General features: G+C 40.0%; 1 protein-coding gene across 2 annotated transcripts in view; it reads right to left on the bottom strand.

Moving 5' to 3' along the window:
• The window catches only part of GABRB3 (gamma-aminobutyric acid type A receptor subunit beta3), a 214,533-nt gene that overhangs the window by 54,487 nt on the left and 132,908 nt on the right, over positions 1-27,138 (bottom strand). For both annotated transcript variants that reach the window (XM_058666520.1, XM_004597601.4), the window contains exon 4: positions 9,429-9,649. In XM_058666520.1, coding sequence (XP_058522503.1) covers positions 9,429-9,649 — 221 coding nt within the window. The remainder of the gene's footprint in view (positions 1-9,428; positions 9,650-27,138) is intronic.

The following is a 27,138-nucleotide window of genomic DNA, read 5'->3' as shown; positions in this document are numbered from 1 at the left end:
AATATTTTATATTAACAGGATAGAGGAAAGAAACATACTGTCTCACTATAAGATGTAGAAAAATCATTTGACAAAGTTGATTTTTTGACCTATGAAGCAACAGACTAGCATGTTAGGAAAACAGGATATTAACACACAGTATTCAATGGGACCTTATTTCATGACATATATAAAAATCAACCTAAAATGGATTAATATTTCATGTAAATAAGACCATAACTTACTAGAGAAAATATACAGAACAAACTATGACATTAGCCTGGACGATGTTTTTGATTGGATCCCAAAAGCACAGGCAAAAATGCAAAAATAGATAAAGTGGATTGTATAAAATGAAAAAATATGTTGTCCAATAAAGGAAACAATTAAAGCTTCAGATACTATACAGATTGGGAGAGCACAGTTGTGAGCCAAAATTCAGTACAGATTAGTATCCAAATTAAATAAGGAGAAAAACAATTTAATTTAAAAAGGCAAATACACAAAAATTCTTTACACTCATACTTCATTCCAGTACTTTCTAGAATTGCCAAAGTACAGAATCACACTACATGTCAATTAACAAAGACAGGGACACGATATCATATACCTCTAAACACAAATATTATTCAGCATTTAGGAGAAGGGAGCAGTGAGGCAAGTGTGGTGTCTTCTTGGAAATAGCTGCTCCTGGGAAAGAAATGACATCTATCCTCTTTAAGATTTAAGAAAAAGAGCCCAACGTGACGACTCAGTGGCTAAATCCTTGCCTTCCAAGTGCCAGGATCCCATGTGGGCCCCGGTTCTTGTCCTGGCTGATCCACTTCCCATCCAGCTCCCTGCTTGTGGCCTGGGAAAGCAGTTGAGGACTGCCCAAAGCCTTGGGACCCTGCACCAGCATGGGAGACCTGGAAGAAGCTCCTGGCTCCTGGCTCCTGGCTCCTGGGTTTAGAGTGCCTCAACCCCAGCCATTGCAGCCACTTGGGGAGTGAACCAACAGTCAGTTCTTTATTTCTGTCTTCCTTTCTCTCTGTAAATCTGCCTTTCCAATAAAAATAAATAAATCCCTAAAAAGAAACGTAAGAAAAAAGTGTGCTATTGTCACATGAATGAGATTAATTAACATAACATTATGAAAATGTAAATAAGTCAGTCACAGAAACTCAATATTGCATGGCCTCACTATGAGGGAGTTAAAAATCAACAAAACTCGTATGTGTCTCTGTGGCGCATTTGGTTAGCGCATTTGCCTGTTAAAAATCAACAAAACTCATTCTTAAAAAAAAAAAAAAAAAAAAAAAAAAAAAAAGAGAGTTGTAATTTCTAGAGGCTGGGAGAGGTGGAGGGGGTGGAGGGAGTTTTGGTAATGAGTGTCAAATCTGATTCAGATTGGAGGAATCCGTCTCCAGTGCAGAAAGGCATAGCGGCCTGGTTCAAATTAACAGTGTCCACTGCATGGAGGCCAAGATGACAATCACAGAGTTATGTCAGAAAAGGGGAAATTCCCATTACCCTGCTTTGATATTGCATTAATGTACTGAAATACCACACCACAATCCGTAAATCTGTATAATTATTACTAACACAAACACTTTCTAAATTAATGCACGTTATGGAAACCGTGCATAGACTGGAGGTTGCAGAGTTTGGGAGTGGACAGGGGAATGCAACAATGATGGTCAAATGATTGACAACTTCAATAGGTCAAGCGTAATATGGTTTTCCTATTGTGAGCCCTAATGTATAGTTTGGTGACTATAGCTAATAATAAATTATTATATACCTAAAAATAAATCAGAGAGAAAATTATAAATATTCTAACCTTAAAAATGAGAAGCATTTGTAATGCTGTATGTGTTATCTAGCTTAGCTTAATTATTCCCCACTGTACTATTAATAAATGCCAATCTTACTTTGTACCTTATAAGTAAGTTTAAATATCAATTTGTACCTTTCAAGTACCTTATAAGTTTTGTACCTTATAAGTTTAGATGTCAATTTACAATATTTTTAAACATCTAAAGATATAAAATCAATGCATCAGAGTCATACAATTTAAATCTAAATAGAGATTAGATTAATTTTATTTCTAGCTCTGATTTTTTTAAAATTAATTTATTTATTATTTTAATTCATTAATTACATTGTATTATGTTTCATAGGTACTTGGATTCTCCCCACCCCTCCCCAAACCCTCCCGCCATGGTGGATTCCTCCACCTTGTTGCATAACCACAGTTCAAGTTCAGTTGACAGCTCTGATTTTTTAAGAAGAATCTATCAGCATGTTAAGCCTCAGCTTGGGACACTCACATCCCTGACCAGGGTGTCTGGAATTAAGTCCCATTCTGCTTCAAATCCAACTGCCCACTAAGGGACTGTCTGGGAAGCAACAGGTGAGGCTCAAGTGCTTAAGTCCTTGCCACCCTTTGTGGGAGACCCAGATGAAGCTTCTGGCTTCTGACTGCAGCCTGACTGCAGTCTGGCTGTTGCAGACGTCTGGAGGGTAAACCAGTGGAGGGAAGACACCATCCCTTCCTTGCTCTCTTTTACTGTCTCACTCTTGATCTGACCTGCCTTTCATTCTGCTTTTAAAGGAGAAGCACACGGATAAACTTGAAATATATCTAGTATTAGACCTCTTATTTATAATTAACTGATATAAATTCAGTAAGTGGGCTCTGATGTCCGTCTTATTCACCATTGTACTATGGCACCCTCTTCAGAGACAAATCGACAATCTGCACACGTACACAGACACACATGATGGAAGTAAATGAACAAGTAAAAGCTACATTAAACTAAAAGTCCAAATCATCCTTCATAGTGGAATGCAAGTACTCCTCTTTTAGTGAAGAATGAAATTAATCTGTACTCTGTGATTCCTGCTGTGTGTTACTGTCTTACCAGATGAAGTTAATCCAACAGAACAGGACCAGAGGTGGCATTAAAACTAGTGAGACCAAAGAAAAGGCCAGTACTCTAAAAAATGTAAAACTGACCTTAAAGCTTTACCAAATTTCAGGAAGTCACAGATTGGCCTACATGGGGAATTTTGGTTCAATACATATATAAGGATAAAATCCAAAGCTCTCCCACACAAGAAAAAAAATAGAAAAATAATGGGAAAATGATTGCATTCCTAATGCACCACATTAAAAAAACGCTTTATTCGGAAATAATGGAAAAATGCAAACCAATACTAAAAGTCAAAAATGGGCCAAACATGTCATACAGATACAAGCAAAAGTGAATATGATATAGATTTAGTTCTTCTGAAAATAATATTTAATGAGTCTAATTGCAAGAAAAATCATAAGCTACATTTTTAGAATTTTGCTGTAATAATTCTAAAATTCATGTTAATAAACTGCTTAGTATTCAGAGAGAAAGAGACATGACTAAAATTTAAGAAGAAAAATACGAGAGTTACCGCATATCCAGCAAGATAAATGACAATGAGCTGAGTGTCAGGTGCAGCTTGGGAAGCCCGCATCCTACACCGACGCATCTGCTTCTAATTCCAGCTTCTTTATGACATTCCCCATGAAGGACGCAGGTTATGTCTTAAATAGTTGGTTCTGTGACACCACCCACCTGAAAGATCTGGATTGGTTTCTGGGCTCCTGGCTTCAACTTAGCCCAGCTCCAGCTGGACACAGTCATTTAGAGAGTGAGTGAGTGGATACAAAAATTCTCTGTTTCTCTCTTTCCCTAAGTCTTTAAAAAAATAAAATAAATTCCAATGGACTGAAAACCTAAATGAAAAATACGAAGATAAAAGCATGCCAGAAAGAAAAACTGTAATTCAAATTCCTCACATGGCACATTTTCTTTAACATCATTATTCTAGATTTGGAAGATAGGACAAAAAAGAAGAAAAGAATACTTTTCTCAGAGCAATTATATTCTAATAATGACTTCCCCATCATCACGAAGAGCAGAAGGTGTTCACTAAACAACAAATGCAATAAAATGATGAGATAATGTCAGGTCCGGATAATTGCTATGACAAAAAACAACAAGGTGACGCCATAGAGAGCAAGCAGATGACCAGAGAAGAGCTATTTTTGTAAGGGATACAATGAAAACACAGAAACATACTCAACCATAAAAAATAAATTAGAATGCTGCTAAAATACAGAGACCCGGAGATGGACACAGTCTCGATCCAGGGACATCCTTGACATTGCTGGAGAACACAGTGAATCTTAGCAGACTGGAAGGAAGATGAAGAACAAGAATGCACACCAAAAAAGTTCATGTAAAACTAAAATTAAAGATTAGTTCATTTTGGTTCAAAGTATTTTTTTGAACCAATTTTCCTAACACACATTTTCAGGACTGCTTTGAAGGTGCGTCACAGCTATGTGCATGAAATAGCTGGAGTCAAAGCAATGGGATCCTTCAGTAGGAAGAGGTTGCCACAGGAAAGCTGACCCTCCAAAGGTTCAAGGACCTACTCTCTATGGAGATATGTCCAAGACGGTGTCTTTGTAATGCGAAGACAAACTAGAGACTGATTTCACTTAAAGGATGAGATATTACTGTAAAATGACAATGATTAGACAAGTTTGAAAACATGGCCTAACAGTCACTATAAGGGAGAAAGGCGGCTTATGCAAGGAGAAAGAGAGAGAGAGAGAGAGAGAGAGAGAGAGAAATAGGAAAAATTAAGATCCTGAATTTAAAGTTGCTTTTTCTCTAGCTTTAAGCAACAAAAAACACATTTATAGAGGCCTAAATAATGACAAACTCCAGAGCAGCTAACACATTCCTAAAGTTAAAAATACTAAATTGTGAATACAAACATTGGCATAATCCCTTCTGAAAAGCAATTTATCAAACTTCCATTTAGCTATATCAAATTTACTGGGAGAAAGTAACAAAAGAAGGCATTAAAATGACTGATCCCTAATTCTTCTGTAAGATTACTTTTGTTCCAGGGCAAGGATATTTGACAAAAAATTGGGTATAAATTACAGTTTTAGATTTTGATGCTAGCCAAACTAACTAAATGACTTAATTTGAATCTTCTGAAATACATGTTAAATTCATTTTAATATTGCATCCAAAGTATTTTAAGCATAGTAATGACCATTTTAACAACTTTAAATGACTCTACCAACTTTTACCTTTAACACACTACCTACAAATTTTTCAATAAATTTCTCAAGAAAAGTGTGAATCAACCTGTTTTGATGGAGATCACTCAACCTCAAATTTTTAGGTTCATTTTGGAGTAATTCAAATACTAATTTTCAATACCTACTGTGGAGTTCTATCACCAGATAAATGTTCCAGAGATACAAAACCCATAGCATCAATAAAAGATCATGTGAAAAAAGTATGCTAACTGGGACAAGGTAAAACATCCAACAACAACAAGGGATTACAAGATTGAAAATATGAGTTGAGAAGAAGAGGGACAACAGAGCCAATTTCTCACAGCAGAAAACAGTACAGAGAAAAACAGAACGACAGTGATGGGGACAAGACTAAGATGCCCGAGATTCTTGGGCAGTCAGCATTTTCCTAGTTCCTTACAAAGGTTTGGCTACCCACAAGGAAATTTCAAAGAATGCGTGTTCTATTTTTGGGTGGTCTGCATGCCCTACCCAGTGTATTACTTCACATGGCATGAGTTGTCTATGCAACGGCTGAGACCATTGATAGGTGCAGGTCAGCAGATGCAAGTTAGAGTCAGCCCGAGTGTCAAGTGCAACATGTGAGAATAATAAAGAAAAATCATTCACATTTAAAATGATCTTTAATTATTGTGAGAACATGATCACTTTCAAACATCCGTGAGCAGTCATCGGCTGGTTTGCAAAGTCATCAAAGTTTAGGATCGATGATTTCCCAGAATAATGCTAAGCTGATGCACCAACTTGCGTCATAGACACCTCATCCACAGCCAAAGATGTTCATCTACCCCAGATAAAGCAAAAGCCTTCACTGATGCTGAAACTGCAATGGTGGGGCATGTATAGGAAACCGGTGCCAGAGTCAAATAGTTGGGGGCCAGACTCACTAAGTGAGAGCCAAGTTCAGCATTCAACAGTGAGAAAAATCCAACCTGAAGGACTCAGCAATACAGTCAGTTTGACTAGCGTCTCAGCAGAGAGCCAGCTGGATGTAACCTCTGCTAGCTGAGCCCTTCCTTAGCTGCAAGGCAGCAGCAACCCCAGATCGTTCGAGATTCTGAGGTTTTCCACATGCCTTCACTGTAGTAAGTTCAATTCTGCTGTTCTCAGCTAAGCCAGACAATCACTGACTTGTAATTAATTCTGAAATTCAGGATGATCTGCTTCATAGTACTGTAAATGCAGTATGAATTCAGTAGAAACCATAATTCAAAGCTTGATTTTTTTTCCCTCTTTTTGTTAGCAATGAGTTAGTATATGAGTTAGCAATGAGTACCATACTCATGATGCTGCTCAACAGCAGCAAACTGTGGCTCCTGGTCAAGCACACCATCCTGAGTGTGGATAACTAATACTTGACAACGTACTGTGTCAAGCAAGGATGCTAAGTAGACCAGGTGTATTAGAGGCATTCAATTCATGATGTGCACATTAGGACATAACTCCATATTAACCTAAGGAGTATCTCTGTACTAATTTACCTAAACACATTATTAAGATAATGTATTCCACCACTGGCACACCACGTCACCTAAATGACCCAGTAAGTACAACAGAAAAACAAACGGGAGTAAAAGGATGCTCGGCCCAAAAGACAAGCACAGAAAGCAAAGCACAATGTGTGAAGTAATTTCTTGTTTGCTTTCATTTTTTATCAAAAATCACTTACATAGACACAGATTTTTATTTTATAAAAAACTGCACAGAATATACATTTTCATTAATGAAATAATGAACTTTTTCAACAATTGATCTGCTTCCTGTCTAAATGTTCAAGTTACTCTATGGTTATGTGTAATTAGTTTTAATATCAACACCACCATTGTTAGATTAGCCTGTTTTATTTAAGAAGCCATATAAAATCACAAAAATGCTAAGCACACAGGTAGAATACGATGATAGGTCTGTAGTTTGGAGATTTTTTTATGACAATCTGTCCAGATCCATATAAATGTGAAGTATTGGTTCAAAAATGTGCAGTTCTAACTAAAAATCTAAGGAGTATGTCAAGATTACATCTGAATAACCAATTACATAATTAGCAATGCATTTACCAAACTAAGATCTGTTTGAGAGCTTTAATGAATGAAATTGATCAGAGAGGTCTTCTTCCAGATTATTGTACAAGATTTAGTAAAGGACTCTCCTGTGTCTTATTTTGTTTTATTTAAGCCATGTCTATAAATTTACACACCAGGAATTAAGTATATAATTCTTACATATGTTTTATGACCCTAAATCTGGTCATATCAAATGAAATTATGTGACATTTTCTTGCATGGTATATAATTCTATCAAAAAAGCTGAAGTTCTTTGCTTTTAAGAAAGATGTAAGAAAAATCATACATTTTACATGATATGCAAAAAATAACAATGAAGAGGGTCTAAATATAAAGTTTTGTTTAAAATCTCAACCTCTATATAATGATAGTTCTTCCTTTTTGCTCTCCCATGTGTTAAACACGCATACACGTCCTCACCTTTGCACACGCACACGCACATACAAACACACACACTAGATTCTTCGACCTCAAATTTGTTGTGGGGTTGGGACAAGTAAATGGTTGCTCCTTTTATGCTTACAAATTTACAAAAAACTTTTTTTGTACAGCTGTGGTATTTGTCAGCACCTCCAAATTTTGCAACCATAACTCTCATTTTCAGGCAAAAATATCACGGGGTCAAACCTCACAGGAACCTTTAGGGTAGACTTTTTAAAGCAACACTATGGCTTGGATGGCACGTGCCATTTTTTCCTACAATTAAAAAAGTTATTGGAGGGCCCGGCGGCGTGGTCTAGCGGCTAAAGTCCTCGCCTTGAAAGCCCCGGGATCCCATATGGGCGCCGGTTCTAGTCCCGGCAGCTCCACTTCCCATCCAGCTCCCTGCTTATGGCCTGGGAAAGCAGTTGAGGACGGCCCAATGCTTTGGGACACTGCACCCGCGTGGGAGACCCGGAAGAGGTTCCTCGTTCCCTGGCATCGGATCGGCGCGCATTGGCCCGTTGCGGCTCACTTGGGGAGTGAATCATTGGACGGAAGATCTTCCTCTCTGTCTCTCCTCCTCTGTGTATATCTGGCTGTAATAAAATGAATAAATCTTAAAAAAAAAAAAAGTTATTGGAGCCCAGCTTTCATTCTGTCTACTGTGGTTTTCAGAAAGTCACTTGACATTTTATATTTAAGGGTTTGTTAATAATTGTATGAAGATGGGAAGAAACGAACTGCTAGGCTCCTAACAAAAAAGATAATGAAAAGCAAAAGCCAACAGCCTAGATTGACCAACACAGGCTTCATATGTGTTGAAATATCATACTGTACCCCCACAAATGTACAAATATTACATGTTAGTCAAAATTTTCAAATAGTAACAGTAATAATTCCTTTTACTTATCTCAAAGCCATAAAAGTCACAGTGTTGTGGATTTAAATGCTTATTGTTATGATTGCACGTAAAACTGTTGGAGTCATAAAACTAAGATTTTCTGCACTCACAATATTAGAACAGAATCATATGTGTTGCACTAAATAATAATAATAAGCCACTGGTAGGAGACCTCAAAGGGACACTTAGGTTGGGAAATGGAGAAAGATTCATGTAAACACCCAAAATATTATTCTGAAACAAAAGAAAATCAGTGCAAAAGGAATGAAAAAGACAGAGGTTTTAAGAGTGCCATTTACCAAGGCAATATTCAAGATAATTAGTCCATAGTGGTGCTAGAACAGTATGGGAAAAGCTGGTGGTTGCCAGGGCAACCAGGGAAGCCCAGACTTCCTCCTTCTGGCTCAGGAAGACAGTCTCGTTTTCCAATTGGAGGCACTGCCTTAGGAGACCTAGAGAAAGGGATTTGTCATCAGGAACCCTCTCACTTAGTCAGTCCCATAAATATTCGTGTCACCTCCTGAAGACCACACCCTACATTCTGCACAATACACTTTTTTTTTAAACTGCAAGAATTGCTTAAAAAAAAACTTTATTAAATCTTCTGAACTGCCAGGACAATATTAATTACAGGCCTTTGTGGTTATATGGGGAATCCGTCCTCAGGGAATGACAGTCCAATTATATAGAATCAATCCAAGGAAGCTATTTTTCAACTGCTTGAGGACTATATATAGTAACAGTAATGTCCAGCTCTTACAGTTATGAGACATTTTTTTCCTGCAAAGATACAGTCTTTCATGGATGTCTCCTAATTAATCTAAGGGCATGGCCTCGCTTACTAAAATCAGTTCAAACGATAAATTCAATGCCAGCACACCATGCAACTTCCAAATTGGCTCTGAAAAGGCAGACAGACCTGAGCCCATACAGCACCGTTCCATCAGGGTGAAGGCGGATCATGCGGTTTTTCACTGTCACTCCATGCACAAACGACTTTTTGTCATTTAAGAAATAGGTGTCAGGCACCCACAGCTGGTCGGCCACTCGATTGTCAAGAGTGAGGTTGAGAGGGATCCCAGAATAGGCAAGCCTTTTATCTCTCCAATATTGTTGAAAGTACATGGTTAAGGTATAATCCTGAGGGTGAAAAGAAAAGAAAGAAAATTAGTTTACGCTCAATCACAGGTACATTTTCCCCGACTGGCCAAACTGAAGCTAAAACCCAAACTCTCTAATATCTAGGATAAATGAATATCATTTCAGCAGGGTGGGAAGCAGGAGTGGCTTTCTTGTAAGTGCAAATGCCAGGTTAATTGGTATATGAATAGATACGTGCAATGTATATAACTTCTTTGTTTTATGGAGGTAAGCAACAGACTAGAGAAGTTGGCATGTCACAGATAACTACACAGAAATAAAGAACGCAGTCCTCAAAAAAAAAAAAGTCATCATAAACCCAGGTTGCTACCAGGAAAGATGACTGTTCCCCAAAGAGCTCTATCTCACATTAGGCAGACAGGTGCCTTACCCTCCCAGAACAGATGAGCTATACGTATGAACTCTCTGTGCAATTTTAGCCACTTTCCTCTGTTCCACTCTCCATTATGGCTATAAATACAACCCATCTGTAAACATCCACTGGGTGCCCAGGGGCTTGTCTGAGGCCACTAGGACTACCCATCGTGTTTTCTTTCCTCCCAGCTTGCCACAGTCATTTCCACATTAACTGGGCCATAATAACACCTGGAGATGGTGACATAATTAGCCTAGGGAACATGGGAGTCTGAAATCAGAGCTGAACACTGAAGATGAGCCCCTTGCTGATGTACGAGCTGGCCAGCAAAGTAAAGAACATTCCTGGCAGGTGACACTGCTTTCTTTTCTTTTTTAGTGCAAAGTAGTCTGTCCACTGAGAAGAATGTTGGGGAAAGGTTAAGTATGACGGAAAATAAGTCACAAATTTTTCTTTTAGCAAACACTCTTCATTTCCATAATCACCAAGGCTAAAGATCTGACATGTACAGCACATTGTGAACTCCACAATGGAAACTGAACAATCAGAATTTAGAAGGTAAACTCTCCAACAGGGGAGGAAGAGTTCCTGCTGTTCGATTCAGACTTTCAGGTCCTGTCTGGAAATTCCCTCACTTTGCAGAATGTGAGGACTGCACATCAAATCAGCTGAATAATCCAGGAGATACAGGTATTCTAGCCCATCCAGCATTGCTTTTGCTGTCTCATGGGGCCATTCTCAGTATGCCTGATCCAACAATTCCTATTCAATTTGCTTCTCAACAGTGCTAGGTTTTCAGGAGTTTATGACACGAAAAGGGAAGATATCGACCTTCAGGAGTGCACAGTAAGAAGTAACAAAAGTTACATAGCCTGGGTGGCCCAGGATAATACTCCTTAGTTTAAACTTGGAAGATACACAAAAAAAATCTAAGGAGACAAAGGGGAAATAAATCTAGATGGGAGGCCTTGGGAGAGGTTTTATTTGTTCTTTAGAGGAGAGGTAGCATTTGAGTAGCTGAAAAGAAACAGCACTCTCTAACTACTTCCTAAATGCCACTCCCAGATATTTCTACGTGTGGATCCTAATCACCATTGCTACCACCAATCAGAAATTTTCACAGGCTAGGCATTTGGCCAAGAGGTTCAGATGTCAGTTGGAACTTACATGCTCCATACAAAGGCACCTGGGTTTGCTTCTTGACTCCACCCTCAATTTCAACATCTTGATAATGTGCATCCTGAGAAGCAGCAATGCTGATTTAGGTATTTAGGTCTCTTCCACCCATATTGGGGACCAAGGTTGATTCTCTGGCTCCCAGCTTTCCTGGCCCAACCAAACCTGTATGGGCATTTAAGGAAGTCAACCAAAGGTCAAGGGTTCTTTCTGTCCCTGTATCCTTGCCTCTCAAATGTGTGTGTGTGTGTGTGTGTGTGTGTGTGTGTGTGTGTAAACTTCAAAACAGAGGAGTCGCACAGAGCAGGCAGTACTAAAAATATGTTAGCAATATAGTAGGGAACAGGAACGACAAAGATCCAGTAATGTCACTTTTGTAACACTCATGGGAAACCCTGGGGAGGGTGATGTGCTGCAGTGCATATTTCGTAGAGCAGTTGACAAATCTGGACAGCACAGTACTACCCACAAATGAGACACTTGACTACCAGCTTTGCAGCCAAAGAAAAGTCATGAATGACATGTATTAGAACAACAAACAAGTGTGTTAATTAGATGTGTGCTTTATCTTCTGTAACCTGATTCTTGGATGTCAGACACCTGGCTCACCCTGGAAGGACTACCCCTCCAAGGGCTAGCCAGTTCCTGGAGAGACCAAACACTTTTCTGGGAATACATCCTCCACAAGCAACTCTACCAATGTGAAGTTCAGACCCTTAACCATTTCCTTTACTGTGGGTCCTCACATTAGAGTTTACTATCACCTGGCTTAATGTCTTCAGGTCCAGCTAGTAGAGAGGTAGAGGCAGCTCCTAAGCCACAGAAGACTGAACTAATTTAAACTACTAATCCTGAGCCTGCTCCCCTGCCCTTCCTATTTACCACAGTGAAAGCCTTGCCCCTAGTTGTCTCTTCTCTCTCTGCCCCATGGCCCATTCTGTGTATCAACCCTACCAACATGGCAGGGTACCCTTTCCTTTCAGTAACAGTAGGAAATAAACTATCCTACTAATAGCAGTTATCTCTTTTTGCAATAAGAGTTTCACTTGTTTCCTTCTCTAATTCCCAGTTCCACCACCTCACTCTTGAGTCATAAAGATCAGCACTCTTGCCAGAACCCCCAAGACTGGCTTTCAAATGAGGATGGAAACATACTATTGTGTCCTGGGAGCCCCAAGAACACTCACAGTCTGAAAGTGCAGGATCACACAGTCTTATTTTGGTCTGTTGCTCTCCACACCATGAACAGTGCAGCTCAGTGTGGGTCTCAGAAGCTAGATGGAGGGAACTGAGCGTATGTGGGAGAAGAGCGTATATAACATTGGAAAACAGTAGTAGTTCGCTCTAAATCCTTCGAATCTCCTACAGGGTAGACTCAATGACAACCATGGGGACTCTAATCGGTAGTCAGTTGTGTTGCCCTGCAGAAATCAGTGGGCAAGAGACAAGGGTAGTGCAACAGTACAAGCCTCCCAGCAATGTCCTGTGAAGCCTGGAGGCAGTGGTGGAGGATTCTGATGTCAGAGAGGAAACTGCTGCCTCCCACGATGTGCAGCAGTGAACAAGGAATGGAACAGCAAGGCCAGCTGCTGGTGTGTTTTGATCCTTCAGCATAGATTGTCTCACACTGATGAAAACATAAAAATTTCGAACGTTGCCATCATCTTCTGCCTTCCATCCACCTTTAACATGAGTAGCTGAGGCTTGAAGTTGGAGCTATATCCCTCCATTGCCTGACTTTGCACCAGGAAATCCTGTATGGAGACTAGAGTCACATGACCTGGTAGGATGACAGTTTACAAAGATGACTTGGGGAAGGAAGAGTCAGGTTATGGGGAGCTATTCTTCAGATGCATTAATTAAAAAATACTGCACCACTGACTCCCCAGTCCTTATAAACACCACAGCTGCTATAGAAAAAATGCCTTCTACATAAGTGGTCTTCTTCAGGGGACCTTGAAAAGTGGTGACATTTAGAGTGATATGTCCCTGACAAGAGAAAAGTACAATCCAAGAAGATGATGTCTGTGTGAGATAAAGAGCCCCTCAGAGTCTGAATGTCAAGCCATTATCAAGAAGATACTTTCAGACCAGGAAAGCACCAAACATTTGCATAACTCCTGTTAGTGGGCACTCAAGTCTCTATGGAACATGACCTCCACATGGAGGAATAGTTCCTGGCTTTCAGTCTGAAAGCTCAAGGTAAACAAGTGACATCAAATACATAAGTAGCAAATGGCTGGGAAGAGTGAAGCCAATCCAACAGCCAGTCAGGAAGCCCTGATAGGATGCCTGCTGGTAGCTAACAGGATCCTAAGGCAGTAACAACAGACACCAAATGAACAGCCAGCACTGTTCAGAGAATCAAACACAGCTCTGCAGTTGTGTTAGCAAAGTCCCTCTCTTTGCCAGATTTCAGAGTACACAAGGAACATCTGCTTATGCAAACACTTATTCAGGCATCTGACAAACATTTATCGAGTATTTCCCATGTGCTAGGCAATGTCTTTAAGACAAAGATGAAGGAGATGTGGTATAGGCTCTCAGGGGCTGGCCATCTGGAAAAGGTAGCCATAATTGAATAGGAGTCAGGACTAGGTGCTAGACAAAACATAAAGAGATTTACGTCTCAGAAAGAAACTGTACTCAGGTAAAATAATCAAGGATGACTTCCTGGAGAAAAGAATCATGCAGCCTGAATCTTGAAAAGGCACCTAAACAGAGGTTCCAGATGGTCACTGCCACCACAGGTATCTTTACAAAGCACAGAATCATGGAGAACAAGGCAAAAGGGTGGCTCCCTAGGGTCGTCTTAACATCTACCTGGGCTAGTGCTTCCAAATGCAGTGTAACTGAGGGAGGTCCTAGAGTGAGGGAAGGGGCTATAGCAGAAGCCCTGAAATGAAGAGCTGATAGAGGCTCTGACAGTTATGGATGTCAGAACCAGAAGTCATGGCAATGGCATAGCAGAAACCCCATTTCTTGTGATGTAGCTGAGAACCCATAATCCAATCTCTTTCTGTTCTGGTTGCTATCCTACATAGCAAGAAGGAAGAGCCTTTAGGTAATTTGAGTGCTAAACAACCTAACACACCAACAGCCTCCATCAGCATACCAGGAAGTGGACAGCATTGCCTCCTTTACACTTATTCGTAGGTAAAGCTCCTAGATGGAGACTTGCAGGAGAGAAGTGTGGTGGAATAGAGTCAAATGGAGCAGTGGATGTTAGGAAAAGCAGGATCCAGGAAGAAGCTGGACTTGAGAAAATAGCAGGAATGAGGGAAGATTATGTGGGAATCATGGCCCAGGGAGGAGCATGCCCCACCCCACATAATTGGTGTAGGAACCTTGCACTGGGTGGGTAGCTTAATTGGATCAGCACACATAGAAAGAGACAGGCTGTCTCCTGACACTGATTTCTCAGCTTTGGCGCAAGCAGCCATATCAGCACATCTAGACAGTTTGCATTGGAAAAAGCAACAGAGGTATTGGCTGAAAGGTCAGAGCTCGCAGAAATAGCAGCTGTCAGGCAGAGATGCAACCCACAGGATCCTGCATTCAGAACACACAAAATCACCTGTTCAGAGGGAGGTCCTCATGCAGAGAAGCAGAGTGACACTCCACACTCCAAAATACCCCAGATTTAGCAGTTCTGGTTCATATTCTAGATCCACAGAGTTCATTCTGGTTATACTGATGTAACTTGACTTCACGCCTTAAGGGAAGGTTGAGACTTGAAGCCATTCAAGCAGTTGTAGAATATAGTTATGTATACATTTCTATACCCTTGGAATATATATGCACCAATAATGGCTCACACTCATTTTTCAGCAGGGATCACAAAAGCCCTGGGGACATGGAAAATATGTGATTTCTGGATAAGGCACAAAACGAACCCTGAAATAGGGTACCGCCAGATATTTGGAAAGTTCCAAGATAAAGTTATCAATTTTCTGGTGCTCCATACTCCCTACCAAGACCCTAGTGCTCTCAGCAGCCCAACCACAAATCCTCACCAGGGAAGAATGCCAGAGACACCTTATGCAGAACTATTTTCTTTGGGCACCTAGGATCCTGGATCAGACTTCCAGAGGTGTGTGGGCCATAACCAAGAATGCTTGATGAGACCTTTGGGTTTCTTCTTTACCAAGTTCATCTTTATCTGGAACCACTGTTTGCACAAGGGAATTTTCCTAGCATTTTTGATGAGAACTGCAGAGATTGCTACAGAATTTGCAGCCCTGGGATTCAATGAAGTTAGCTCAAGCACTGAGGGGGAAAGCCTAATGGTCTCCTCACAGGAATCCTCCAGATCACTGAGAACTGGGACTGTCTGGATTATACTGTATAAACATGACTTATTTCATTTTATTATTGTTGACATGAACTGTGGTGATTCATTAAAATCATTAGATAAGATACAATACTCCATACTCTCTCCCACTCCCTTCTTCTCTCCCGTGCTACAAAGTGCTTTGAAGAATTGAGGATGAACCCAAAGAAATACTGAAGTATGAACTGTCTTTTTAAAAAGAATCTTTCTTAAAAGGAATGTTACAAAAATCATTTGAACCAAAAAAGCCATTTGTTCTTCTGGGACTTGTTAGGGATCATAAAGTCCTTTGATAATCTAATGAAATCAAAGTCCCTCTCCAAAGGCAAACATGTTCTGTCTCTGCTGATCTGTCAAATCAATCATTAGAACACACTGAAGCTTACCAAAATGCATGTTTTCATGTGCTCCAAAACTTTGCTTCATGTGCAGCTAAAAAGCCAGAGTCCTTGGGTGAGATGTCATCTCTGGCATAGACCCAGTGGTTGGGAACCAAGATGCTGTTCTAAGAGTGACGTAGGAAGAGGTGGGGACTGCTTGTTACTGCAGTGCTACAAGTCCTGAATGCTGGGGTGGAGAGCAGACATTTGTGAATTTGAATGCCCTATTGAACCAAGCATTTATATATGCACGATTGTCCTTTCAAAATCTCCTGAGAATATACAACTTAGCTCATCTTTAGGTGTAAATTAAAGCACTTCAGCTGAACTGCAGAAAGATACATAAACAACAAAGCTTCTCTCTGCTTGTGTGTATCTCTCGGCATTTATCACATTAAAATGACAAAAATACATATTTGAAAGTGGAAATATTGCACATTATTCTGCAATTAAGTAATTGAAAAAAGCCCTCTATACAGGAAATGAAGAAGAAACTGAGTATCCCAGAGAAAGAAATGCAATCTCTAAACCAAATTTAACATTTTAACGGCAGCTGTGAAAACCACAGGACACCTGCATCTGCATCTGGTTCAGCAAGTTTATGACACCAGACCTTGCAGGTAAGTTGTTCTCAGGCCAAGGAAGATGAAAACTTATTCTGAGATGCTTATATAAGGCCTAAGTGGTAGTTACTTTCTTTGCAGGCATTCCCAACCATAAGGTTAGGAAGGGCAAATCTTGGTACTTTTATTGACAAGACTTATTTAGGATAGTCTAATCCATTCTGTTTAATAACCTACAAATGAATATCCAACTTTATAGCCTTCTTTCCTCACACAACAGAATTGCGTGGTATTTCAGTCTGCATTTGCTGGATCTGTGTAGCAATGTACAATGACAAAGCATGATTCACCCCCTCTCTGCTTTCTTCTCTCCGCCCCCCTCCTTCTTACTTCCACTATTCACTACGTATCTACTACAAATGACTGTGCTAGGTGCTAGGGGCCCACGGACAAAGAAGATATAATTAGTGTCAATAAGTACCTTACAACCTAATGGGCAAAACAAAAAATAAATAATAAATAATAAATAATAAATTATAGTAATTAACAGAAGGAGCTTTGAAATCAAGTATATGCAAGATTGGCTTCCTGCTGGCCATTGTGGAGAGTCCTCACTGTCCTGAGCCTGAACACCTTGTCTGAGACCACTATGAAGACACACGGTCAAGACCCTGGCATGAGGACAATTATAATTGGCTGAGTCAATGTTAGGGTTAGAACCTGCTAAGCCACTGAAGCCTGCACTCCAAGCCCAATGAAACAGGGCACAGATAGCCTAGTGCAATTCTTGTTGTTCTGGAAAGCCCCTAGCTGAGATAGTCCAACCCTTAAGACAATGAGTGATAAACTTTACCAATGAGCCTTTCAGCATGTCCCCCATCCACCTTATTGATGTGGCCTTCTTTCCTTCCCTAAAAAGTAGCTACAGACGGGACTATGCCAGCTGCCCAAATCAAAGAACACTTGGCCTCAAATCTCCTGTTCTCCATCAAAGTGTGCTAAAACCCCACCCTTTTTACTCACATCTTGGTGACCCTAAAATTCTCTTCTATATTTTAACTGACTGCCTCTTCTACTTCTTGGAATCCTAAAAAGTAAAACCAAACAGTCAGTGTAAAACAAGCATGTCATGATCTGTAGTCTGTTGCTATAACAAAATACCTAACATTAGGTAATTCACAAAAAACTTTACGCGGTGCATGAGCTCCAAGAGGCTGAAAAGCACAGAGGCATGGCACAAGCATTTCTCAAGGACCTTGTGCTGCATGCAAACAGGAAGGGTGAGCGAGTGCAAGACAGCAAGCACACTAGCTCAGCTCTCTCTCCCATTTCTCAATGAGCGCCACCTTGGGAGCCCTACCCTTATGACCTTATCCAATCTTTTTTTTTTTTTTTACGATTTATTTATTTTTATTGGAAAGGCGGATACACAGACAGTTGGAGAGACAGAGAGGAAGATCTTCCATCCGATGGTTCACTCCCCAAGTGACTGCAACGGCTGGAGCTGAGCCAATCAGAAGCCAGGAGCCAGGAGCCAGGAGCTTCTTCCAGGTCTCCCACGCAGGTGCAGAGTCCCAAGGCTTTGGGCCATCCTCAACTGCTTTCCCAGGCCACAAGCAGGGAGCTGGATGGGAAGCAGGGCCGCCGGAATTAGAACCGGAGCCCATTTGGGATCCCGGGCGTGCAAGGCAAGGACTTTAACCACTACGCTATTGTGCCAGGTCCGATCTTATCCAATCTTAATCATCTTTCAAGAGCCCCACCTCCAAACAGCATTACCGTATGAACTTACGGACTAAGTTTACAACACATAGAGAATTTTAGGGGGAGACACCCAAACCATGGCAAAGAATTCCAGAGAAGCTCAAAAAGTTCACAGAAAATGAACATTATCCACTTTCCATGAATTTTTGGAAACCCTACCTCATGTATTTAAAGGCATCTCAATAAATCAGAACTGGCAAGGGAGGGAGTTGGTGTGCAAATGAAGTTGAAGCTTATTAATATTGTCTATTCTTACTACATCATTTCAACAGGCCAAAGACTCACAATCTGCAATTTTTATTCATCCATTTGAATATTACATGCAGTAGGTGAACTAGTCACCTGTGTGACATCGATAAGGACTGTTGAAAACATATTGAAATCTCCCCATCTCACAGAGGGACCAAGAATATTGGCACAGGATAAAAATTCATTTGAAAATAGATTTTTCTTTCCAAGTATGAAAATGCATCACAGACATTTTTTTCTGGATTCAAATAAAGCAAATTGATTGCACTGGTCTACATTGGAAAGGACAAATAAATAACAATATCAACATAAACTGGAAGAAGTCAACTTAAGCCAATGAAAACCAAGAAAATGCAAGGAAGATGGCTTTGGCTATATAAACCCTGCAAGAAAGAGTAGGTGCTGGGGTTTTATAGGATGTGGTAGAGGAGGGGGAGCCAGAATCACTGAGCTGACACACCTCATCATTCTGAAACCCAGCAACATCTTGTGTAAAACAGGATCACAAATTTCCCTTAAACCAAAGTGCTAAACTTAAAGTAGTACTGGCAACCTGTATCACCATGCTGTACTGGCAACCTGCTTTGGAAAAGTCTACCTTCTATTCCCTTATGCCACCGCAGGACTAACGCCCTATGAAGGAAGTTCTCTCCAAAAGCCCTGAAAATGTTCCTGCCTCAACCAGATTCCAGTCCCAATGTTCCATACTAAATACAGACCTAAATCAAGGGAAATACGTTCTCTGTTCCAAAGATGTTCTTGAATTTCTAAGAAATCCAAACTAATGCAAGGGTACTTCAAAAACTACTCTGCAAATGGAATTCTAACACATTTATTTGGTGTAATTATTTTGAAATCTATTCACATGGGGTCTTCAGAAGGCTCATGAAATATGACTGCTATGGAAAAGTGATGCATGGGTTTTGAAAAACTTTTCCAGCAAAACAGACTTGATTTCCATTCCATTTTCCACAAATTGATTTAAATTTCTCTCGCAGTTTGTGTAGAATTCTCCAAACTATGTAAAGAAGGTTTCACTCTTTGTCCAAAGTTTCTTGTTTTACTGTATATCCAAATGCAGCTTAGATACAAGTGAAGTATCAGGTCACTAGATTTTTTTTCATAAACCTTTTTTTCTGTTATATGCTCTACAATTCCAAAGTAAAACTTGAGACAACTTTTTAAAACAATAGGCACAGCAGTAATAAAATCAAAAACAACTCCAGCCATTCTACCTATCCTCACCTGCTAGGTGGGGCTCACCTGGGCCACTTCTAGTGTTTCCATGCTTACGTGCCACCTGTCCTATAAATTATGCCTTTATATTCAAATTGACCTCCTCACGTAAGGAAGATTTTCACTGTCTCCTCTACAAATGCCTTTAATTGTTACACTGGTGCCAGGCTGCAGCTGTGTTTAGGAAGAGGGTGCTTATACTTCCAGATCAAGTACCAAAGAACTGAAGCAAAGCATCCTCCCCTTCCCTCCCTAACCAACCTTTAGCACTTGGTCTTTCCATTGCTGTCTCTGGGATATTCTCATCCTAACCTTCAACACTGGTTCAGTCACTGTGTTTTGTTGATACTATGTCCTAAATATCTTCTATATCTAGAATCAGATCATGCAGTCAACAGCAACAGAAGTGAAGGTTAGAATGTTCCACCAATACCAACAGCATAGGGGATTAGATGAGCCCCTTGACCTGTGAATTGGTTCTGGGTAGAATCTCTATCTGTGATGAGCACATTAACACCAGAACTCACACACAGTGTGGTCTAAATGGGATATATAGAGAGCCAGCAGTCTCATACTCTCATGGAAACAGATGTTCCAATTATACTCAAATACTGTATAAATGGACTCAGGGAATGTGCTCACAAAGTGGAGAATTATTGGAGATTCACCTTAATTTTATTATTTTTATGTGCTTTTGTGCTTGTTTTAATTTACTTGGAAGACTGAGCAGAAAAGAGAAAGAAAGAAAGAGAAGGTGAGTTGAGGCAGGGGAGGGAAGAGACGGGAGTGGAGGAATGAACCGGCGGAGTCCGGAGCTAAGCGGGGTCTAAGGATTACATGTTCTTCAATGGTGATGAGCCTTCTCAAGGATTGTCAAGTTTTTACTGGTAGATTGCCGAACTGAGTCTAACATGAAATCATTTCTCTCTGTATCCTTTCAAGAGAGCAAGGCAAAAACAAAGGAAACTAAGGCTTAGCTAGTAAAAACTTTTACCAGAAAATAAAAAATAAACAAATCCATTTTAAAATAAGATTCCTGCTACCCATTTGTACTCTGCCCTTGGAATGAATATATGTGTAAGTGTGTGTGTGTGTGTGTGTGTGTGTGTGTGTGTGTATTAGGAGTTTTCAACAAATTTCCTCATCATAAGTCATGTGGATTAATGATGTCACACATTTCAAAGTACTTTCAATGTCTAAGAAGATGTGCTATTTTTAGACAGCAAGACAATTCATTTCTGAGATCATGTCTATTTCTGGTAACATCCAGATTTTTTTTACTTATTACTGTAAGACAGATTATAATATTAACACTAGTACAAATCACAGAACTGAAAATACTTTCATTGCTTTAACTGAATTTTTCATTTTCGTTGGAAAATGTGTATGTCCATCTCAGAACAGAATGGGAAAAAGTAGTCCCATTCTCTAAAACACTGTCATCAAATCCTACATATCCAAAGTTAAACTGCAAGGTAGATTTTAATATACCTACTCAAGCAAGTGTTAATTGTTAGGTAGGAAAGTAATAGTATTTTATTTTTGCTTCCTAAACGAAAGACTTTGAGCTCTCAAGTCTCACTGGATCCCTCCAATGACGTAGTTAGAGATAGCTGTGAGTAATAAACTGTGCTTTGACCTTGATCCATGAGGCTCCGGTCTTTTTCCAGCATCTGGGAAACCATGACAAGCTCACTCAATAGGCAACAATCCTAGTCTCTGCCGTTCGTGAACAAACACACTCTCCTGCTTTTATTCCTGCATAACTGGCACTTCTTGTTCACTGCTTCTTCTAAATTTTACTTGTCTTTTTAGAGGCCAAGAGTGCGTCACTCATCATCCATCACTCAACCAAAAAATCCTGGTCTCTTTTCTATCTGCTCTGACTTCCTTTGGTGTAGATTCTTGCACTGCACCCACATGCACAGAACTCTGAAGTTTTATTTCCTTTAAAATGTTATATCAAGCACATAGAAACTGAATTGTTGATATTACCCTTTACAGAAATCCATCCATTTGCAGTCTTACCAAATTCACACAATAACATCCGTTTCTTACAGTTTTTCAAGTCAAAATCCCTGGGGACATTTTTCACACATTTCTTCTGCCACATTCGACTTTAGTCTACCTAAAAGGACCTTGGTTTCAGCACTTCTCCCACTTGCTATTGCTTTTGGTCAAGTCCAGCTTCTCACTCCTTCCTCACTATAGTAACCATCTCACCTGACTTCTTGAACCTTTCTTCTTCTGTCACCCTGTTCTCAATACAACAGTGAGAGTGATGTATCATCAGCTAACGTGACATCATTTCTTCTGCTTAAACCTGTAAAATGACCCCTTGTTAAGAAAAAATAAAAACGAAGTCAACATACTCTGACTCAATCCCCACCTCGCTGATCTCGTGACCTGCTTCTGTCACCTTTGCTAAAAGTTTTTGCCACAATTACCCGTTTCATTACTGCCCGGATGATCCAGTCACCCTCTGACTGTAGGTCCTTTGCATTCGCTGTTTTTCCTGCCTGGAACTCTCCCTCCAGTACTCGCACCTCTGGCTGATTTCTGTAACTAGTAAGTCTTGGTGAAAATGCACCTTTTCGATGAGTCTTTCCTGGCAATGCAACCTTTACTCCATGCACCCTTTCAACCTTTATACTGATCATATTTCTGTATGACACATACATTTATTGTTTGTTCCATTCCTTTCTCTGCTGCTATAAAGTCAGAGTCAGGGCTGCAAAGGTTTCTGTCTCTTCAGCCACAGTTGCATTCACAGGACTTAGGACATTATCTGTTCAGGATAAACGCTGCATAAGCATCTGCCTAGGAAGTGAATAAAAGCCCTGTGTCATTAGGCTGCTGGAATGTTTCTCCAAAAGGGTTGATATGTCATGTTTATTGATAACACTGGAGCATTTTTGCTGAAAAACTTTCTGCAATATAGTTACACCTCAAACCACTGTTAATATAGACATACAGGACAGGCTTTCAGTGAAGATATCTTCTTGGTTACCTGAAGCCTTGACAAAACAGACAGGGCTCTGTCCTTTTGAGGGTTGCAAATTTTCTTTTCTAGAACACTTTTTCACTACATCGCCTTTAAAGAGGGTTAAAATGGTTAAAATGTTCTTTTAACTATATAGTCCTTCGAGCATGTCAGCTTCATGATTATTCAATTTTCAGCGTCTGCTTGTAGAATTCCTTATTTCCCCAGTTGTTTCTCTCTGCCTAGCCACTGACAACAAGGGCAAACGACAATAAACCTTTAAAACACCAGGTGTAGCTTTCAATTATTTGTCTTCCTTTTCCTCTGTGAATCTCCACCCTTTTCTGTGGTTTCTAGGAGACCCTACTTTTCCTGTGAATTGAAGGATACATTTGAATTATGTGTGTTATAGGTTATTCAATATTTCTAGTGGCTCTCAATTGCAAGTTCTTTAAAACTTCTTCTCAAACACATTTCTGAACACAGAAGTCCCCAACCCTCATGAGAACACCTGGGTCGTTTCCATCCTCAGACTAGCACCAGTAAAGTCACAATGACCTCCAAAGTGCACTTGGTTGCCTCCCAGGGGTATTTGGGCAGGTGCAGTAGGGCTGAGAGCACGTTCTTGCTGAGACACAGCTCAGTGTCTGAGCCGGCACTCCTCCAGAGTTTCTCCACATCTAGTGCTCTTCTCTGGTTTCAAGTGCTGGCTGGTATTCCCCGGCTCAGTCTACGTATCAGAGTGATCACGCTCTGTATCTGATTTTTTCTTCTCCATCATTTTCCCCAAAATTACCTAAGATGTTTCACAAACTCTACACCTGATGACTCTCATTACCATCTGAAGATCCAAGATTCCCCAGGGTGCAGATTCCTTATCTGTGGTTATGACAGCTCTGGCAGGTAATCTCATTTTCTTCTTTCTTTGTCCAGCATCATTTCTTCATCCAGTTCCAGGACATACCTCAGCTACAGTGAGTCAGAGTTGCCCGAGGTAAGATCCAGAATTGGAACCCTTTTAAAAACTCCTAAGTAATTTGTGCATGTAATCAATTTTTAGTATCACTCATACACACAGTCTGTGGACTCTATTTTGATTGGAACCTTTCAACTAAATCAAAATCAGGAAAATGTTTCCTAAAATCAAGAATCGATGTTTAGAAAGCCTTCATATATATAGAAACACAGGTAGAAGAGCAGTTCCTCCTGGGCTCTGCCTTGGGAAGAGTTTTCTCTGGGTGAAAACAGTCTCCCACTCCTGGGACTGTGGTGCCAATGCAGCCTGGCTGAAAACTACTTCAAGCAGACTCAACACAAACAATTCATCTCATGTCAACATTTGACATGCCAGGAGGCAGACAAGGTCATGTCTCTGGCATCACAGGTTTGCAGACGGAACTCATTGTAGCACAAGTGTCTAATGACACCCCGAGAACGGTGAGCTGCCCATTCCTGATTCTGATGCTAAAACAATCATGGCCCCCAATCCAATGTACACAGTCAACCTCAAACTGACTGTTTCCATAAAATCTGGTTGTCAGCATTCTAGAACACTTTACTCATTAAACTTTAACTTTTGCTCATTTATATAATTCAGAAACTATATTGTTGCCTCAGACATGGTATTAAAAAGTGGTATATTCATGTAGTTTGTTCATGTAGAAATCCATTGCTTCTGAAATTCAGACACTCTCATGCATACATGTTGTTGGGTAGCATGATGCTTCTTTCAGGTTCTCTACTATACACTCCTGGTAAATGTGCAGAGACGTACCTAACTGTTCCCTTCAGTGCTGAAGCGTGTGTATTGTGGATGCAGACCAAAGGTTCAGGTTTCACAGAGAGAAAGTAAAATGTCCATGACACCAACAAGACTTGTGAACAGTCCATTTTTATTGCAAAAATGTCTTTATTTTAGGTTGAAGAGTTGATAAATAAACAAGCATCATTAATCAACTCAAAAAGGAAGAGCTTTAGCTTAACAAAGCAGGGGTATTCCCTCAGCTGGGAGCTTTGGTGCTGTCAAACACAATATTTGACACTATTCATATTCAAATGAGCTCAAAGAAGTTATGACACAGAGCTGTGGTCCAGCCAAACCTATTGGAGGCCACTGAGAGTAAATTTTAAAGTAGCATTCAGATTGTGATTTAAAACAGCAAGCAATCTCTACTCGAGCGCTGATTAGAGCATCAGCTATCAAGTTAATTGTACATTTTCCTGATTTTGAGAGCAATGTTGGATATTAAAATACAGGTTTTCAATATGTAAGTTGCCTCAACTGAATAGCAGCTAAGCTATTTTTAGCACGAGAACAATAATCCAAAGTGTTCTTTCTATTTCTAATGCTTTTGCAGGCTGTTTGGAAACAGAACAGCTAGGATTCAGCCACTTTTTCAGCTGATGGCATAGCCGACAGATATATTTTCCTTGAGTGAGTTTGGAATTGTGAATGCCAGATCCAGCAGCTGTAATGTACCTAAATATGTCAATTAATTAACTGCTGTGTTAATCAGAATTACAGTTTATAATTTATAACTGGCAATATAATTAACAGCTGGTAATTGAATCAGTCAAAATTCACATGGTTTACATTGACCTTCAAAACTGTGAACCTGTTGCCACTTAAAATGTATGGGTATGATGTCACCCAAGCACCTATCCATTTGATTGTCCCCTGCTATGCTCTGACTTAAAATACAAAAACTCTAAGCAGAGCATTTGCACATGTTAATCAGCAGATCACTGGGTAAGCAACACCTAACAGATCCTTGGGCTCTCATCTCAACCCTATCTTCAAATTTCCCTTTATTCACAGCTGCCTGTAAATATCTGTTAGACTCCCCGTAAAACACATGAATCACCAAAATATCTAGAACTTGGTCACCGCATGCTTTGATATTCTGGAGCTGGAGCTAATGTTGGGAGGCTCTGCAAAGTGGGCCAAAATTATCTATAGGCTGTGTAAAAAGTAACACAGTGTCTGGATCCTAGACGTGTACTTTTTGTAAAACGTCCATAGCAGTGGAAAACATGGATGACCTTTAGAATTACTGTTGTTTCACTCAAAATAGTGTAACTTCTCTCCTTTATCTGTGTTCTCCTATCTATGTACCTGTGTGAGCATGCACACACACACACACACACACACACACACACACACACACCCCTGAGGGAATCTAAAAAGGTAAAATCATTTTGGTGCAATAATTTTTTAATCAATGCGTACAAACAGAATTAAAGATGTACACAGAAACTGTATACTATGAAAAAATCTATACATGAATTTCAAAACATTGATGCACAACAATTATTTTATAATACCATTTCCACAAATATGTTGAGATTCCCTCATTTGTGCATATACATTCCCAACACCATTCACTCAATGCTTCCTGGGCTCTGACAGCTGGAACCTGCCAGAGTGACTTGTCCTGTACTTGTAAATAATGTAAATGGCCTTTTCTAGAGCTGAAAGTTCCTCAAGCAACTAAAGGTCCCACATGAACTACAAATTTGGGCTGTCCCATGCTGATTTGGGGGTTGATTTCTCTACTGCACCAACACACACAGTCTGAGCCTCCCTGGTTTTCCTTGTTCCTCTCAATGTGCAGCCTTCCTTATTCTCCAATCATCAGGCAAGGCCTTTTCCATTTGTCTTATCCTTTCACGGTAACTTGCAAATGATGTCTTCACCATGAAGACTTTTTGGACTTTCCTCCAATGTGAACTTGGCCAACATCTCACCTAAAATAACAACTTTAATCTTGATGATCAGCAAGATTTCTCTTGCTCTAAGAATTCTCCAAAACATCATGGGCCCTATATAATAGTTTGCTAAGTAGCTGTTCTTTGCTTCTTTCATGAACTACCTTACCCCCAGGCACCCATCTTGGGTAATAGAAAGTTAATTGCAAGCATGCTGAAATAGAGTCTCACAGTTGTAGGATGTTGGAAAACAAAACAGTAAATAATGCAAAAGGACAGGGGAAAAAATCAGAGGTGGAGCAGGCCTTTTTGAGCATTTCTATCAGGCAACTTTAAATCCTAAAGGACAAAGCCACGTGTTACTATAAAATTTGAAAATAGTTGCTGTGGGTATCAGCAAAAGTAAACTGTAAGCAAGAATGAAATGTAGAACACATTTCCTATTGTGGCGTCTCGAGGTGTACAAAGGTCAGTGTTGCTGTCATCCGCGTTCCCCTGGTACAAATGGAATGCAATATGTAAACAACACATCACAATGGGTCAATTATGACGATTGTATGTGTGTTGGGGGGGCATGATGTGCAGGTTCTCAATGGAGTAGAATAATATGTAACCTCAGTCTGGACTCAAAGGTACCAAACTGCCCTCTCTTCCGCTACTTTTTCATTTATTTCTTCAATAAAAATTACTATGCCTGTACAGCGGTAAAAGAACTTTCTCT

This window comes from Ochotona princeps, chromosome 6 (assembly GCF_030435755.1).
Source record: "Ochotona princeps isolate mOchPri1 chromosome 6, mOchPri1.hap1, whole genome shotgun sequence".
NCBI classification, from domain to species: domain Eukaryota; kingdom Metazoa; phylum Chordata; class Mammalia; order Lagomorpha; family Ochotonidae; genus Ochotona; species Ochotona princeps.
This window is presented reverse-complemented; position numbering and strand designations above follow the sequence as displayed.